At 40.9% G+C, this 15,788-nt stretch overlaps 1 protein-coding gene across 2 annotated transcripts in view; it reads right to left on the bottom strand.

Annotated features, from left to right (window-relative positions):
* Window positions 1-15,788, bottom strand: part of LOC101657159 (transient receptor potential cation channel subfamily C member 4 associated protein) — an 85,020-nt gene that overhangs the window by 28,012 nt on the left and 41,220 nt on the right. For both annotated transcript variants that reach the window (XM_004697941.2, XM_004697940.3), the window contains exons 6-7: window positions 7,564-7,692; window positions 3,613-3,820 (exon numbers count right to left, since the gene is read on the bottom strand). In XM_004697941.2, the coding sequence (XP_004697998.1) occupies window positions 3,613-3,820; window positions 7,564-7,692 (337 nt within the window). The remainder of the gene's footprint in view (window positions 1-3,612; window positions 3,821-7,563; window positions 7,693-15,788) is intronic.

Below are 15,788 nucleotides of genomic sequence, written 5' to 3'. Positions count from 1 at the left end.
GACCTGGTGGTGCAGCAGGACCGAGGACGGACTGATACGGGAGACCTGGTGGTGCAGCAGGACCGAGGACGGACTGATATGGGAGACCTGGTGGTGCAGCAGCTGCACGCTGCGCTGGGCTGCTCATTGAGCGAAAGGCCTGTCTGCCCTCAAGAGACCCACGGGCAGTTTTACTCTGCTCTGTAAGGACTCTGTGTGTCGGAATTAATTTGATGGCAGTGAGTCTGGCTTTGGGACCAGCCTGGCCTTCCTGAGGCTCTTGACTAGAGAAAGAAGCATGTCAGAGGGGTGGAAGGGACTATGAAGTATGATCAGAGGTGGGGAGGGGCAAGATCGGCACAGACTTTGTGCTGAACTACAACTTTCAAGCTTTATGTCAAAGGACACAAGCAAACACAGATATGGGCTTGCCATATAGATATGGACGCAAACTTTGTATAATGACTTAAAATAAAAAAATCTCCCAAAACAAAGAAAACTGGGTTTGGAGTTAGCTTGCAGTTCAATAAACTTCTCGTTCCCTAAGGATGCTGAACAATGCTGATTTTACTCTAGTCAGCCCTTAGAAACAGGTGTGTGTTGCTGCTGGATAATAACAGGATAAAAAGTAACTGAGAAACTGTAAGATGCAGCCACTAAGTGCCTCAGCACAAACAGGTACCTAATTAATTAACCTATCTTACCTTCAGTTTCCTTATCAGTCCAGAACAAATTCACAGTGGATGCTGACTCATAGCAACCCTAAAGGGCAAGGTGGAGCTGCCCCTGTGGGTTTCTGAGACTATAACTCTTTACACGATTTTAAAATGGAATGTGCAAAGACGGAGTTAGCAAAAAAGAAAGAACATGCTTAGCATATCTTAGGTTGAAAGAATGGAAGGCAAAATACAAGCCTGGAGTTGCAATATTGAAGGATTCCATGGACAAAATATTGAATGATGCAGGAAGCATCACAAGTACATGAAAAGAACACACAGTCGCTGTCCCAAAAAGAATTTGTCAACACACAACCATTTCAAGTAGCAGCATATGGTTAAGAACCAATGGTACTGAAGGAGGAAGTTCAAGCTACATGGAAGGCATTAGCAAAAAACACAGCTCCAGGAACTGATGGATTACCAATGAAATGCTCTAACAGTCTAATTGATCACCAAAAGCACTCACTCATCTATGTTAAACAATTTTGAAGACACCTATCTGGCCAACTGCCTGCAAGAGATCCCCATCTGTGCCCATTCCCAAGAAAGGTGATGTGACAGAATGTTCAAACTACAGAACAATATCACTGATAATCACATGCCAGTAAAAGTTTGCCTAAGCTAATGAAAAAACAATTGCAGCAGTACAGGGAGCTGGCGGAAACTGAAACTGCATTTGGAAGAAGTGACAAGGGATTTCATTACTGGCGTCAGATGGATCTTGGCTGAAAGCAGAGAATACCAGAAAGATGTCTACTTGGTGGCTTATGGACTTTGCAAAGACAATCGACTGTGTGGATCATACCAAACTGGATAGCACTGAGCAGAGTAAGAAATCCAGAAGTCCTATGGAACCAGTACACAGACAAAGAGGCAGTCATTTGAATGGAACAAGGTAATAATGCATGGTTTAGAACAGGGGTCCTCAAACTTTTAAAACAGGGGGCCAGTTCATTGTCCCTCAGACCCGATGGAGAGCTGGACTATAGTTTTAAAAAAACTATGAACAAATTCCTATGCACACTGCACCTATCTTATTTTGAAGTAAAAAACAAAACGGGGCAAAAACACTTGGCGGGCCGGATAAATGTCCTCGTGGCCCGCATGGCCAGCGGGCCGCAGTTTGAGGACCCATGGTTTAGAATCAAGAAAGTGTCCTTCAGTGTACAGCCGGCCACCATACTTATTTAATCTCTATGCTGAACAAATAGTTTGAGAAGTTGTACTCTATGAAGACTATAGCATAACGATTGAAGGCAGGCTTATCCTCTAATGCTCAGATGACACAACCAGCTTGCTACGGTAGTTACATAATCTGTTGTCAATCTGAGACTATTACGAGTGAAGGGGTGGAGTTTAGCCTGTCATTCAGGTCGCAGCTTGATGACCTCATTTGGAGGCGCTAAGGAGATAAGTAGCTCGCTGGAGGTAAGACACACACTCACTCCCTGTGAGACATTACTATGAGCCTGATGGAGCTACGCTAATGCAGCCAGAGCCCAGTAGCTGGAGGAGCCACGTAGAGACCAGTGCTGAGCAGCTTCTACCACCACTGGATCCATAAGACTTTCCACACACTGGCCTGTGATCTTGCTGCCTTCAGCATCAAGAAATGTATGGACTAGTATTGACATATGGGGTAGTATCAAACTTAAGGATGTCATCTGGCCTGGGCTGGGCTGTTTTCTTAATGTACCATTACTCTTGGATATAAAGCTCTTTCTTTTCTTTTCTTTTTAAGTTCTTATAAACATACGAGTGTCTATGAATTTGTTTCTCTAGTCAACCCACACTAACACACTTGCTAAAGAGCAAAGAAGTCTTGAAGTACTTGCTGGTGAAAATCAAAGACTGCAGCCTTCTGTATGAAGTGGAACTCAAAATAAAGAAGACCAAGTTCCTTATAACTGGGGATCAAGAGACAACCTCATGATAAAAGGATTTCATGTTACTTGGACCCACAGTCAACGCTCACGGAACAGCAGCCAAGCAGTCAAACAATGCACTGCATTACGCACATCTGCTGCACAAGACCTTTTTAAAGTGTTGAAGAACAAGGCTGTCACTGTGAGGACTAAGGTGTGCCTGACCAAGCCATGGTGTTTTCAATGGCCTCGTCTGCACGTGCCAATTGGACAAGGGATAGGAGGGCTGCAGAGAACTGAAGGAACTGAATTACGGTTGGGTGACGAGTATTCAAAGTAGTGCAGACTGCCAGAAAACAAACAAATCTGTCTGGAAGAAGAACTGTCAGAATACTAAGCAGCAAGGATGGTGAGACTCTGACTCACATACTGTGAACATGTAAACGCTCCCTGGAAAGGGCACATCATGCTTGGTGAGGTAGAGTCCGCACAAAAGAGGGGGACTCTCAAGGAGATGGACTGATGTAGTGGCTGCAACAATGGCATCTCACACACAATTGTGAGGGTGTAGGAATCGGCCAGTGTTTCATTGTGTTACATAGGTTGCTGAGTCAGCACCAACTTGACAATACCTAATGACAATAACAAATGTGTAAAATTAAGATCCCTAATAACCGAGAAAGTACAGTTACTAGTGCCCTTAACTAAAATCAGAATGCCCACAAAGTCGATGAAGGGCTCATATTCCACCTAAGGAAGGTTGCTCTGCAACTCTGCAGACCAGGCCCTGGAGAAGGGCATCAAGCCTGGTAAAGTCGAGAGCCAGTGAGAAAGAGGAAGGTTTGGATCTCTTCAAGAATCTAATGAAAGTTACGGACTAACCCCCACAAGCTAACGAACAGATGTACACACACAAACTTAGCACATTCTAAGCAGACCTTGGGTGCTCTCCGCAGAGCCATCTCTGAGATACGGACAGAGTGAGAGACTTCAGGAAGGGGGCTCAGTGCTACAATTTCAAAATTCTGAGAACTTGGAGTCGTCTTTACCTTGGTTGATTTCAGCAGCTGAAGGCCCCAAGCTCAAGCTCTTCTTCTGCTGAGCATTTTTGGCAAGAAGAGTGTGCTTGTCATCATTCCCTGTGTCCATCTCCGAAATAGTGACAGCCAGAATCCGGCAGAAATTCGCAAGCTGCTGCTGATCGAAATTGGATACTAAGGAACTCAGATTGGGGACTTCATCTAGTCGGATCATTTCCTACAGAAGACACAAATAATCCGTGTTCAGTCATTTAAGAGACTGGAGGAGGGGTATGCCCCTCTTCTGCACCCCAAAGAAATCTCAGTAGCTAGACCACTTAGGTTCAAATCCCAGCTCTGAATCTTACTGTACAACGTTAGCTGATTATAGAACCTTTTAGCTTTGTCTGCTCACCTTTGCCCAGGTAGCTCATTTTACATCTTTAAAAAAAACACTGAGGACTCAAGTTTCTATCAAATTATAAATTACCATTCTTGCTACAGAATTTTCTTTCTAGAAAAGAAATACCTCAAATATAAAGAAAAATCATGTCTATCTTGGATTTTGTGCTTATTATTACCATGCTTTCATATTTAGCAACATTTCCATCAAGAATATGGCTTGGCTTTGCAAGCTCAAGTTTCCTGTGAATACTCTTAATTTTACTTTAGATTCAACATGAGATTTATCTGAAACTGAACACACAGAGTCCCAGCTCATTCATCTTCCAATGTTCCATTCTACCATTTAATCAGTTTTCTTTTTACGTCCATCTGGGTGAATTACAATTTTTCACTATTAAACAAGGTTGCAGTGAACGCTGTCTGTTGTGTTCACATGAATGCCAGGTGACTATTTCTCTAGAGTGAGAACAGACATCGTCTTTTTCCTAAAGAACAGAAGCCTCTCCAAAGATTCGGTATCAAAGTTTGATGTTTGCTCTAAGTTTTAATAGCTATCCTGTATCAAGATAAAGAATTTTATGGAGTGCCTTTTTGTTTTTTGTCATTTGGTTATCTTTGTACTCCCTTGTTAAGTTCACAACTGTCAGATATGACAGATGCTTTTCTTGTTCTGAACCATTCTGTGTACCTCGGATAATCCCTGCTATCCTTCACTCAGCCAACTTAACATCCACTGGGTTGGGGATTTAGCCCAGTACAAATCACATGATCTTCTGATTGTCTATTCCTAAATCTATTTCTCAAATAATTTGCCACTGCCTGTGGGAGGGTTGAGTCCTATCTTCTCTCTAGAGCCTATGGGCATGGAACATGGCAGAGAGGGTGTCTGTAAGGGTACTCTAGGCAGGTGAACGATTCCTAAATGCTATACCTTCAAGAATCCTACTCCTTTCTATTCCTGGGGATGGAGGATGACAAGATCTACCTGTGAAGAGAGGACCCGGGAGTAGCTTCTTCCATCTCAGCCCTTCCCTTTCCCAGTTCACAACAAATTGTAGCTGCTGTAATGTTTAGAAACTGACTTGCAACCCACCTGGCTCTATCTAAACCAGCTAGAGATTCGGACCAGGGGTCCTCACTCCCAAGGTCCATTTCTCTCCAAGCCCTAGCCCCACCATTAATTATTAGGGAAGAAACATGTTACAGTGCAGGATAAGGTTCAATCTGGAAATAACAGAAACAATCATGGAGGAACAGGAGACCATCAGTCAGGAAGCCCATTTCTTTCATTATAGTTTTATTTACTTGATGTATGCTATAAAGACAAACAAAATAGCTGTGTGTTTTCTCTGCAGAATCTTTGCCTCTGCAGAAGATGGGTAACCACTACCGTTAATTTTATTATTTTCCCTTGTCATCAGAAAAATATCTTTACCATATCTGATTTGCTTTTGCTTGTTTTTGAACTTTACAAAAATGAAATATAGAGCCTTCTGTAACTAGCTTCAATCATTCAATAATGACTTCTATGATTCAGCCATGTTGCTGGCAACTCTTCGTTCATTTTCACTCTGGATAATATTCCATTGTGTGAATACAGTATATTTATCCATCTCCCATTGATAGATGGTGTGGGAGAGAGACAAGTCTGTCTGTTCCTATAAAAATTTATTTTCATAGAAGCGATAATTGTCATAGGGTCACTATGAGTTGGAAGTGGGTTTAGTTTGAGGTGTTGATAGTTGACTGCTTTTCAGGTTTTGGTAGTAAAACAAGTATGCATAAGTGTCTTTAAGTGTTTCTGGATAAAATGTACAGAAATGGTTTGGGGGAAGTGGTTTCTACGCTGCTCTGACCAAGAACAAGAGTAAGAAAAACATTTTTCATTACAATACATATAAATGTGTGAACACATATATGCATGTATAAGTATAAAACAAAGCTTCTTCAAAACAATATTTACCCTTTCACATCTCTCTTGGTTTCAATGTAGTGTTTTCATTTAGAAAATTTGTTATAGGACTGAGCTTCCCAATCAGTGCCTGGGCACAGGTTAACAGGTGGTTTATACCAAAATACTGCCGCCTCAGCCCTTAGAACAGTGCTTTCCCAGGTGCCCAGCTAGACATGTGAATGTCCCACTACACAAGACGGCAGCAGCAGCAGCAGCAGCATAGAAGCACTCCTGTTGACCCGCAGTCAAAAGGGTATTTGTGAGGGAGCACATGTGGTCTGTGTTCTTGGATTTCCAATCCCCTATTAACAAAGCATTTCAAACTGCATCAAGGTACCCATCATGTCTAGCAACCCCATCAGCATAGTGGGTCATCCAGAAAGGAGAAAGGCGGCCTGATGTGGCAGGTGGGAAAAGCTGTGAAGGAACAATGTTAGATGCTGAGACCACCAGGGAGTCAGTCTGGAGTTCTTGCCAGGAAGGCACTTCCACACATGGCGGGAGCACACAATTACTGGAAAAATAACCAAGCCTTTTCATCAAGGGCACAAAGGGTCTATCGGGAGCCTGCACAGTTCTCCAATGTGTGCTTACACACAATGAATGAGTCCACTGTAGTCCTCCGAATGGGCAATGGCAAGCAGGGCCCAAGGACAGTAACAGCAAGAGACACATTGGAGTCACCAGAATGCGCATAGAGACCCTAAAACAAAACTCAAAGGAGGCTGGTTCTGCCCCCTCAGTGAGAGGAGGAAGAAATCTGTCAATATGCAACCAAAATGCAGGCTCAGGACAAGAACTGGGAAAGTAAGTTCCAAGTCCTACCAGGTGCTACACAAAAAGTTGAAGTGATTCCCTCTAACAGGGTCTATGGCTATATATAGTTTTCTTCTTTCTCTCTCTTTTTTGGTGGTGGTGGCGGGGTGTTGTGATTGAGTTGTTTTGTTATTAAGTTCTTGATGGAAAACCTTTAATGTTTTCATTTCAATCAGTTTTTGTTTTTCTTTTAAAGCATTCTCTGGATATGAATGGCCACCTTATGGTCAAGTGGCAGGATTTCAGTACTTAACATTTGCATCTTCTATGTTGGAACCAATTAGCCAATTTAAATTGTTGACAATGAATGAGAAAAAAACAGAAGTGGATTTAATAAGTTAAGGTCAAACATTACCAGAAAGGAGGACATAATACACATGGAGGTTTCATAGCAGTTCAAAAATAGGAAAGTGGTAGGAAACTAAAGAGTTGCAATACAGTATACAGCAGTAAAGGAATGCTAAAAAGAATTTACACCATTGTAATTAATGAGGGGCAATTTAGTTCCAGTGAAAACCTGAGCTATCACATTAAATTGATGAAGTCAATCTGAATTCATGAATATTATAATTAGTCTGATTTTAATTTAGGTATTCTAAAGTCATATAAGACTCAGTATATGAAGTAGAACCTAGTTTTATACTTGAAGATATTTAAGTAGCACTATAAAAATATTCAACTCTAGGAGCGTGGAAGAATTTTTTTCCAAGTAGCCTCCGTATATAATTCAAGCTGAAGGATTCAATCATCAGAGACTCATACCCCCATTAAAACATCAACCTGCCTGAGACAACAACCCAACTCACCTTTTTAACGCCCAAAATATCTTCAATGAGGGTTGCGGTTTGTAAGAATGTTTTCTTACTTGTCATAAGTGTAAACAGGAAGATCACAAAATCATTCTTTTCTGCCAGGCGCTTTGTGACTCCTTCCGTCTGTCATTAGGATTAGGGAGAGGGGGAGAAAAAGCAGAAAAGGTTGTATCCACCGGTTAAAATATGGAGCCAGCAATACATCCATTCCAGAATCCTACCTATGAGAATTCACGAGTCAACAAAGCTGGAATGTTATCATTTAACCCAAGGGATTACTTTTATTTAAAGCATATATTTTATTTTAAATTTCCTCAAAGATTATCACAAATACAAAATACTCTTTGAAAAGTATCCTAAACCAAATCAAAGGAACTTAAAACAATGGCTAAATCTGCTTCAGACAGAAGATGGGGCAACTTAGTACACAACACAACTCTTTCCAATTAGTTGGAGAAGAAACAGCTCCCATGGTTAATGTTAAAAGTCAAACTCTTCCTGTTTGGAAAAATCAAGGCATCACTTAGTAAACCCTACTCTTCCTCTAGATTACGGACTTCTGACGCATCTACTACTATTACAGCCAATTTTCTTTTTAACAAACCAATTCTTATAGTCTACTATATTAAAAATTCAAGGTACATACAATGGATCATGATGACAAGTGGGAACTACTTTGCAATGTGCATCAAAGCAATCTTATTATGTTTTGCTACATTATTATGTTAAAGCTTTATTATCTGGAAGTGTTTCTTTAATATTTTTATACATAGAAAAATACAGTATATACTTAAGACAAACATTTGACCTAGCAATGTTAGACATGAACCTAACTGTACCAACACACATAAAATTCAACTTAAAGACAGACCTAGGAATGGAATTTGTTCAAAATCTGGGGACTGCCTTCTGCCTATACTTGTTTATCTTCATTTAGAAATGAGAAAAGAGCATATCTTATTATGGTATAAAAGCCTTGGGAAAATCATAAATATTCCATTTAAAAAAATAAACAGAAATGTTTTCCTCTTTAAAATGTAGTTATCCAATAAATAAAACATACATGGTACTCTAGGCATAGAAAAACAACAATTCTTTTATGAAAAAGGTATATTTAGGTAAGTTTGATGGCAAGCTTTTTGTTTGTCTTAAGTATAATACACTTCACCAAAAGAACCAGGCCACCCATTATTATATAAAGGCCTACTGTTTCTTAATTGAACCGAAATACATCAATTTCTAGAGAATTTTGGCTATAGCACCAGGCCACAGGAAAGCTCTCAAATAGCTGAAAGTTGTTTGGGTAGAGAAAATGTTGTCTTGTGACTTGGAGGCAGTCATTCATCAATTTGTACTTGAAGGCATTCCTCAGTGAACTTGGTCCTAGTCCTCAGAGTAAATAAAGCACAGGTTCTGGGCTCCCGGAAGGGGTTGCTTCCTACTGGAACCCCGATCAATAGGGCACGCATGCAGTACTGTTAAAGCTCTGCAGCTGCCTGAGGAACCTTGATCCTCTCCACGCTGGCTTCCAGCTTGAGCTGCTCCACCAGGCACTGCAGGGCGTTCACGCTGGGCCCAGAGACATGGCAGCAGCTGTGGGAGGGTGGGTCCCAAAGGAATACTTACAAATGCCCGACTCATAGTCCATAAAGCCTCCTGGCATGCTCCTCCAGGAGACCACTTTGGAGTTGAGAATGAGACAAAAGCAGGCATAGTTGCCTCAGTTGGCCAGTAAAATCTAAATCCTATGGTCTCTCTTTGGAAAACAGCCTAAAGTCACTTGGAATAGAAATTGATGATTAACATGGGCAATTCTATTTAGAACTCAATCCAGGTGAGAACACATGAGAAGGTGTTTCCTATCAGGGCTTATATGACAAGGCTATTCTCCAACTTGAAATCAGAGTTTGAAGCATGGGCTTTAAAGGTCAGACCCAAGTTCTAATTCCAGCTGGGCAACTCAGAGCAAGTCACTTCTCTATTGCACCTCAATGTCTTCATCTGTAAAGCGGTCACCTCATAACACTCTCTGAGAAAATTCAATCTGACGATGCACACAAAGGGCCCAACAATTCCCAGTCAGTCTATTCTCTAGTCTACACCTCCCGGTCAAAGTCAATTTCTTGGAATACTCAAAAGCCTTCAAGTTCCTTTGCGACTCAGTTAAGTCCTACCCTTCTACTTGCTTGATATTTCCATTCATAGGCCTTTCAAACAGGCCAAGACCCTCTCCCTCAAGACTTAGCTCATGCAGGGGCCAGGTTGAACCATCTTCTGTTACGTCCATGCACGCACGGCCATTGCCTACTTCTACTACTTTGCTCTTCCTTTTAGGAATATGCTCACCAACTCCATATCTATCTGTTAAAATCCTACATGCACATTCAATCTAGCAACTGCAAGCCTATGTTTCCCAGGTGAGACAAAAATGTAAAAGTCTGCATACAAATTGTATAGCTGCTTTTTTTATAATTGTCCCAGGCTGAGAGTAATCAAGATGCCTTTCAACAAATGAATAACCCAAACAAACTGTACTACAGTCATACAAAGTGGAGCTATTTAGTGATAAAAAGAAATGAAGTTGTAAGAACCCCCCAATAAAGTGATTAAATAATGAACACTTTAAAATGATTAAAATGGCAAGCTTTAAATAAATAAATTGATCAATGATGTCAAAAAGGAAAGAAATGAATTCCGGAGCCATGAAAAGACACAGAAGAGCCGTAAATGAATACTGCGAAGTGAAAGGGGCATGTGTGAAACACATACACAGCACGATTCCAGCTAACCTACATGTGGCATAATTCCAACACAGGACATTCTGCAAAAGACAACTATAGAGCTACAGAGGCATAGATCAGGAGGGGTTCAGAGGGAGGGGAAGGGCAAATAGGTGGAACATGACATTTTTAGGGCAGTGAAATTATTCTGTATGATACTGTATGATACACGGCAGTATGCATTTGTCAAAACCTATGGGGCTGCACAATTCAAAGACTGAGCTCTAAAGGGAACTACGGATTTTATACCAGCTCTTTGAGTATATCATAGGAAAAAAACCTAATATTTCTCTAAAAAATATCTATTTTAAAAAAGTCCTATATGCCAAGGTTTAACCCAACACCATAAATGATGCAGCTGAATATTTATCGTTTTTGTAGGGGGAAAAATGATCCTAGTGGTAGTTGTATACCTTTTTCAATCAAAAATAAGTTTAATCACCAAAATAAAAGGAAGTTTTCAATTAAGAGGTAGAATGAGAAAATATTTGAGAGCCACATATCTGTTAAGGGTCTAATATCTAAAATAGGTACAGAAGTCTTTTAAGTCAGTGACAAAAAGACACAGACCCAATTTAAAAATGGGGAGGGAAAAAAAGAGCCAAGGACTTGAACAGACATTTCACCAAAGATTACATACAAATGGCCAAAAAGCACTTAAAAGATAGCTACCACTTCACCCATGCTAGATGGCAATTGGGAGAAAAAGGGAAAAGAAGTGTGGCATGTCTGTGGAGAAACTGGAACCCACACCCACTGCTACAAGAATGCTAAATGGTGCCAACACTCTGACAAAGAGTTTAGCAGTTCCTCAAGAGGTTAAACATGGAATCACCAGGCGACCCAGGGATTACACTCAGGTATATACCCACAAGATTCAAGGGGCTCAGTCAGATACACAGCAGGGACTCAGAGAGATGCAGATACACCAGTGTTCACTGCAGCAGTGTTCACATCAGTCAAAAGATGGAAACAACCCCAGTATAGATTAACAAGTGGTTAGAAAAACAAATATGGCATACAGATACAATGGAATCTAAAGTCATTCATACACAGAAATACAGTTCTAGTACTTGCTAAAACATGAACACTAAAAACATGCTAAGTGAAATAAGTCAGTTAAGAAGTATTGCGTGATCCCATTTATATGAGATTTCTAGACCAGGCAAATGCAGAGAGATTATTACTGGTTACCAAGGGTGGGGGGCTGGGGGAATGGGAAGTCACTGCCTAAGGTGTACTACCGAGTTTCTGACACAATGAAAAACTTTTGAATATGTGATGTCTGCAAATGGTAAATACAATTAATGTCAGTGAACTGTACACTTAAAATGGTTAAAATGGTAATTTTTGTTATACATATATGAAGGGGGTTCACACAAAAATTGATGGAAAAATTCCATTATCTTTTCATTCCATCTTTTCACAAACTTTTTGAAGCCACCTAGCATATTTTAACCACAATAAAATTTAAAACGTGTGTTTTGTTAGTTATGAAATAATACCACAAATGAGAAAAGACAAGCCGACCAACTCTTCAAGATGCCACCACCTTCGAGAGACCTTCTTGAACCTATTTCACATTCTCTCTCTCTCTCTCTTCCTCTGTAGTCTCAAGGGCCCAGTCTGCACTGTCCAGATCTCTTACCACTCTGTCCTCATTCCCCACATCAGTTCCAGTTTACTGTATGCTATCTGAGAGTAGGACTATGTCCAATCTGTCTCTGTATTCTTGGGAGTTAACAGAAAGACTAGGACAAAACACAAAAAGTGTGACAGAAGTTAAGGAAACTAGGTGGTGAAAGAGCTCAAAAGCCAAACCCTAGTGGGAGCCTAGTGGGACCACTGGAACTATGGCCCTTGGTCACCTTTCAGGTGTGGAGCTGAATTCACCCCCATGTTAGAATGGTCAACTGTTCAGAATCATGAGGGTATCATTTACCAGATTCAGAGGATTGAGAAAGGATAAGGAAATGGAAACAGGAAACAGGGAGAGAGTAAAATAAAGTGATGATTGAGGGGATTATAATGGCTGAGTAGACACAAATGTATATAGTTCAAATTGCTGAAGAAAGACGGATGATCTGGTCTGTAAATCCTCACCTAATTCACAATAAAAAGTTAAGGGGGGGGGTTCTCAGCAGGAATAAAAAGAGGGTGGGGGGGTGGAAGAGTTAGAAGAGTTGGATCCAAGAACCTGGATTTAAAACTGCAGCATTGCTAACCTAAACAACCCCACCCCACCCCCAACACACAATACACCTCTACCACCTTAGGCAAGCAGTAAGCACAGTGGCTTTAGTATTTTTTTCCTTCATTCTTATTCAGCCTCTAAACTGAAAAAATCCCTCAAAGCATACTGTAACAGATATGAATTCTGTTAAAGCATTTCAAATGTATGCAAGCAAACACATTTTGCTAAATAGGAACCCTGAGCAGACGTGTCAAGGCAAATTCAATTTTCCCAATGAAGGTGTCAATCAAAATGTGCTGCATATGTAAATCTTGAAAAATTACATTATTGAGCAAGGTACTAACTAAAGAAAGTAATCCAAGTCTGAATCCGTACTAATTATTGCCCTATTTCTAGTCTTCAGTAAAGCAGTGGCACATCACAAAATCATTTTCCTAGCCACATAAGATACCCACATTGGCTTTAAGATGTGAAATAGCAGTAATTCTAGCTTTATTCAGAAAGACAAAAATTTTCTAAACAAAACAAAAAATAAATAAATTTACCGCCCGCACAAAGCTTAAAAGCATGCCTTCAGGCTGGCATACAAATAATTCCACCGCCTCCCCTATGTCAATCCTTTCAGGGACTGGTTAAAATGCCTCTCACTCTGGAAAGCCTTCCCAATCTTCTTGAGTATTCACCATCCACTGACAATTCCTTTCTACATCAGGAGCCTAATGGGGCCTCAAAGCCCTAAAACTACTTACAAAGTTTTGAGGCCAAATGCATCCTCCCCTCCCTAACACCACCCCCCAGTCGGGGGGAGGGGGGCTTCCCAGTCATCCTCAGAGGCTCTTGACCTACTTACTACCTACTTAGTACCTAAACCAGGGGCTGCAAACTAGACCCAGCAGGTCAAGCTTAATTTGGCCAGCAGTATTTTGAAATTTTGAATTTGATATTTTTAGGCAGGACACACTTGCTCCAGGTTTGCCACAATTTTCAAAAAATCCCCAATTCAACCCTGGATAATTTCAGACATTTTCTGTTTATTGTCTGGTCCCTGGAGGCACTGGTGTTGGCTGTTCAGAAAGTGCTAGATTCTCCAGCCTAGAACCAGCAGATCAGCAGAGTTGCCTTTCTCTGTTTGCATTAATCTGTTTACTGGAATATCAGAGGTTAGTATCAAGTAAAATGATTTATCCAAAAGTTTGAACCAGTTTGCCAATGATGAATCATTAATCCAATACTTTCTGATACAACAATTTGTTACAGGTCTCAAGTGCAGGAACAGTTGTGCGTTTCTTGAAGCTATGGCTTGTTTTTGTTTCTAAATCTGACTATGCCATTAGCCCTTGAAATGTGGCTAGTCTCAACTGAGATGTGCTCTGAGAGCAAGATACACATTTGATTTAGAAAGTTTACTATTAGAAAAGAACATACCTCAATAATCATTTGTATTTATTACATGTTGAAATGAAAATAATCAATATATTAGATTAAATAAAACAATTTATTTTTACTTAAATTTTTTTTTAAACATCACTAAAGGGAGATTTAAAATTAATGGCTTACATTCTATGTACTGCACTGCTAGAGATGCTAAACTGTGTAAATGTTCAACTGTACTTCTCTATTTGTACTGGCTGAGCTAGAGAGCTTAGCCCCAAATTTATGCTTTATCCACAATACAGATAATCTTTTCTACGGCTTATATTTTTATACCAACTTAATTCCTGGATAATTCTTGCAGCTCCATTTAAAAAAAAATCATTTTATTAGGGGCTCATACAACTCTTTATCACAATCCATACATACGACCATTGTGTCAAGCACATTTGTACATTTTGTTGCCATCATCATTCTCAAAACATTTGCTCTCCACTTGAGCCCTTGGCATCAGCTCATTTCCCCCCTCCTCCATTCCCACTCCCCCCTCCCTCATGAACCCCTCATAATTCATAAATTATTATTATTTTGTCATATCTTACACTGTCCGACTTCTCCCTTCACCCACTTTTTTACTGTCCATCCCCCAGGCAGGAGATTATATATAGATCCTTGTAATCGGTTCCCCCTTTCCACTCCACCCTCCCGGTATATCCACTCTCACCATTGGTCCTGAAGGGATCATCCGCCCTGTCCATTTTTTGCTTCATCCTTTCTGTTTTTAACTAAGTTTATGATTTTAGTAGATTTCACATACGCCACACAAAAAGCAAACCCATTGCCATTCAGTCAATTACAACATCTAGCAACCAATCCTCACAGGAATAGTGTGTCTCATCTTTCTCCCTTGGGGCAGTTGGTGGATCTACACCGTTAACTTTGAAGTTACAGCCCAATTTGTAATCCACTATACCACCAAGGCTCCTACAAAGCATGAAATCTTTATCTGAATAGGAAATAAAATGAAATTACATAAACTTTCCCTTAAATTTTACAAATTTTGTTGTTCAGCACACACACAGCCAAAGCATACACCAATGGGCAGTTTCTACACTTGGTGCATTGACTACGTTCTTGAAGTACATATTCTGCCCCTCCTTTGCAGAGCCCTACCCCGCCCCCACCGCCCCCCTTTCACAAACTCACCAGTCCTGACCCTGCCCAGCAAAGCTTCTGAGTTGGTGTGGGCACTTTGATTCTGTACACATAGTTCTTAAAAGAACATAATATTCCCTCCCCCAGAAGAATTTATTTCAGAGGACAGCACTGAAGCTGCAGCTCAGGGAAAGGGACATGTCTGATCAGAGCACACAGGTGCAAATGAAGGGGGAGGAAGAGAGACTAGAGCATATCCTGGCCCACCAAGCCTTGAGAACGATATTCCAGTTCAGAGCAGACAATCCACATAGAAGACCATATGGCCAGCCCCACTATGAGACACGACATCCCTCACTGACCCATAGCTCTACAGGGGATCGGGTATCAGGCATCAAAGAACAAAAAATCATATAATTGTGAATGAGGGGGAGTGTGGAGTGGGGACCCAAAGCCCATCTGTAGGCAACTGGACATCCCCTTATGGAAAGGTCTCTGGGAGGAGACGAGCCAGTCAGGGTGCAGTGTAGCAACAATGAAACATACAACTTTCCTCTGGTTCCTAAATATTCCCCACCCCCCTATCATGATCCCAATTCTACCTTACAAACCTGGTTGGACCAGATGATGCACAGTGGTGCAGATGGAAACTGGAAACACAGGATATCCAGGACAGATGATCCCCTCTGGACCAGTGGTGAGTGGTGATACCGGGAGGG

This window comes from Echinops telfairi, unplaced genomic scaffold, assembly GCF_000313985.2.
Source record: "Echinops telfairi isolate 266 unplaced genomic scaffold, ASM31398v2 ScPeMD7_5592;HRSCAF=6446, whole genome shotgun sequence".
NCBI classification, from domain to species: Eukaryota; Metazoa; Chordata; class Mammalia; order Afrosoricida; family Tenrecidae; genus Echinops; species Echinops telfairi.
The sequence above is the reverse complement of the archived record's forward strand: the minus strand, read 5'-3'. Positions and strand labels throughout refer to the sequence as shown.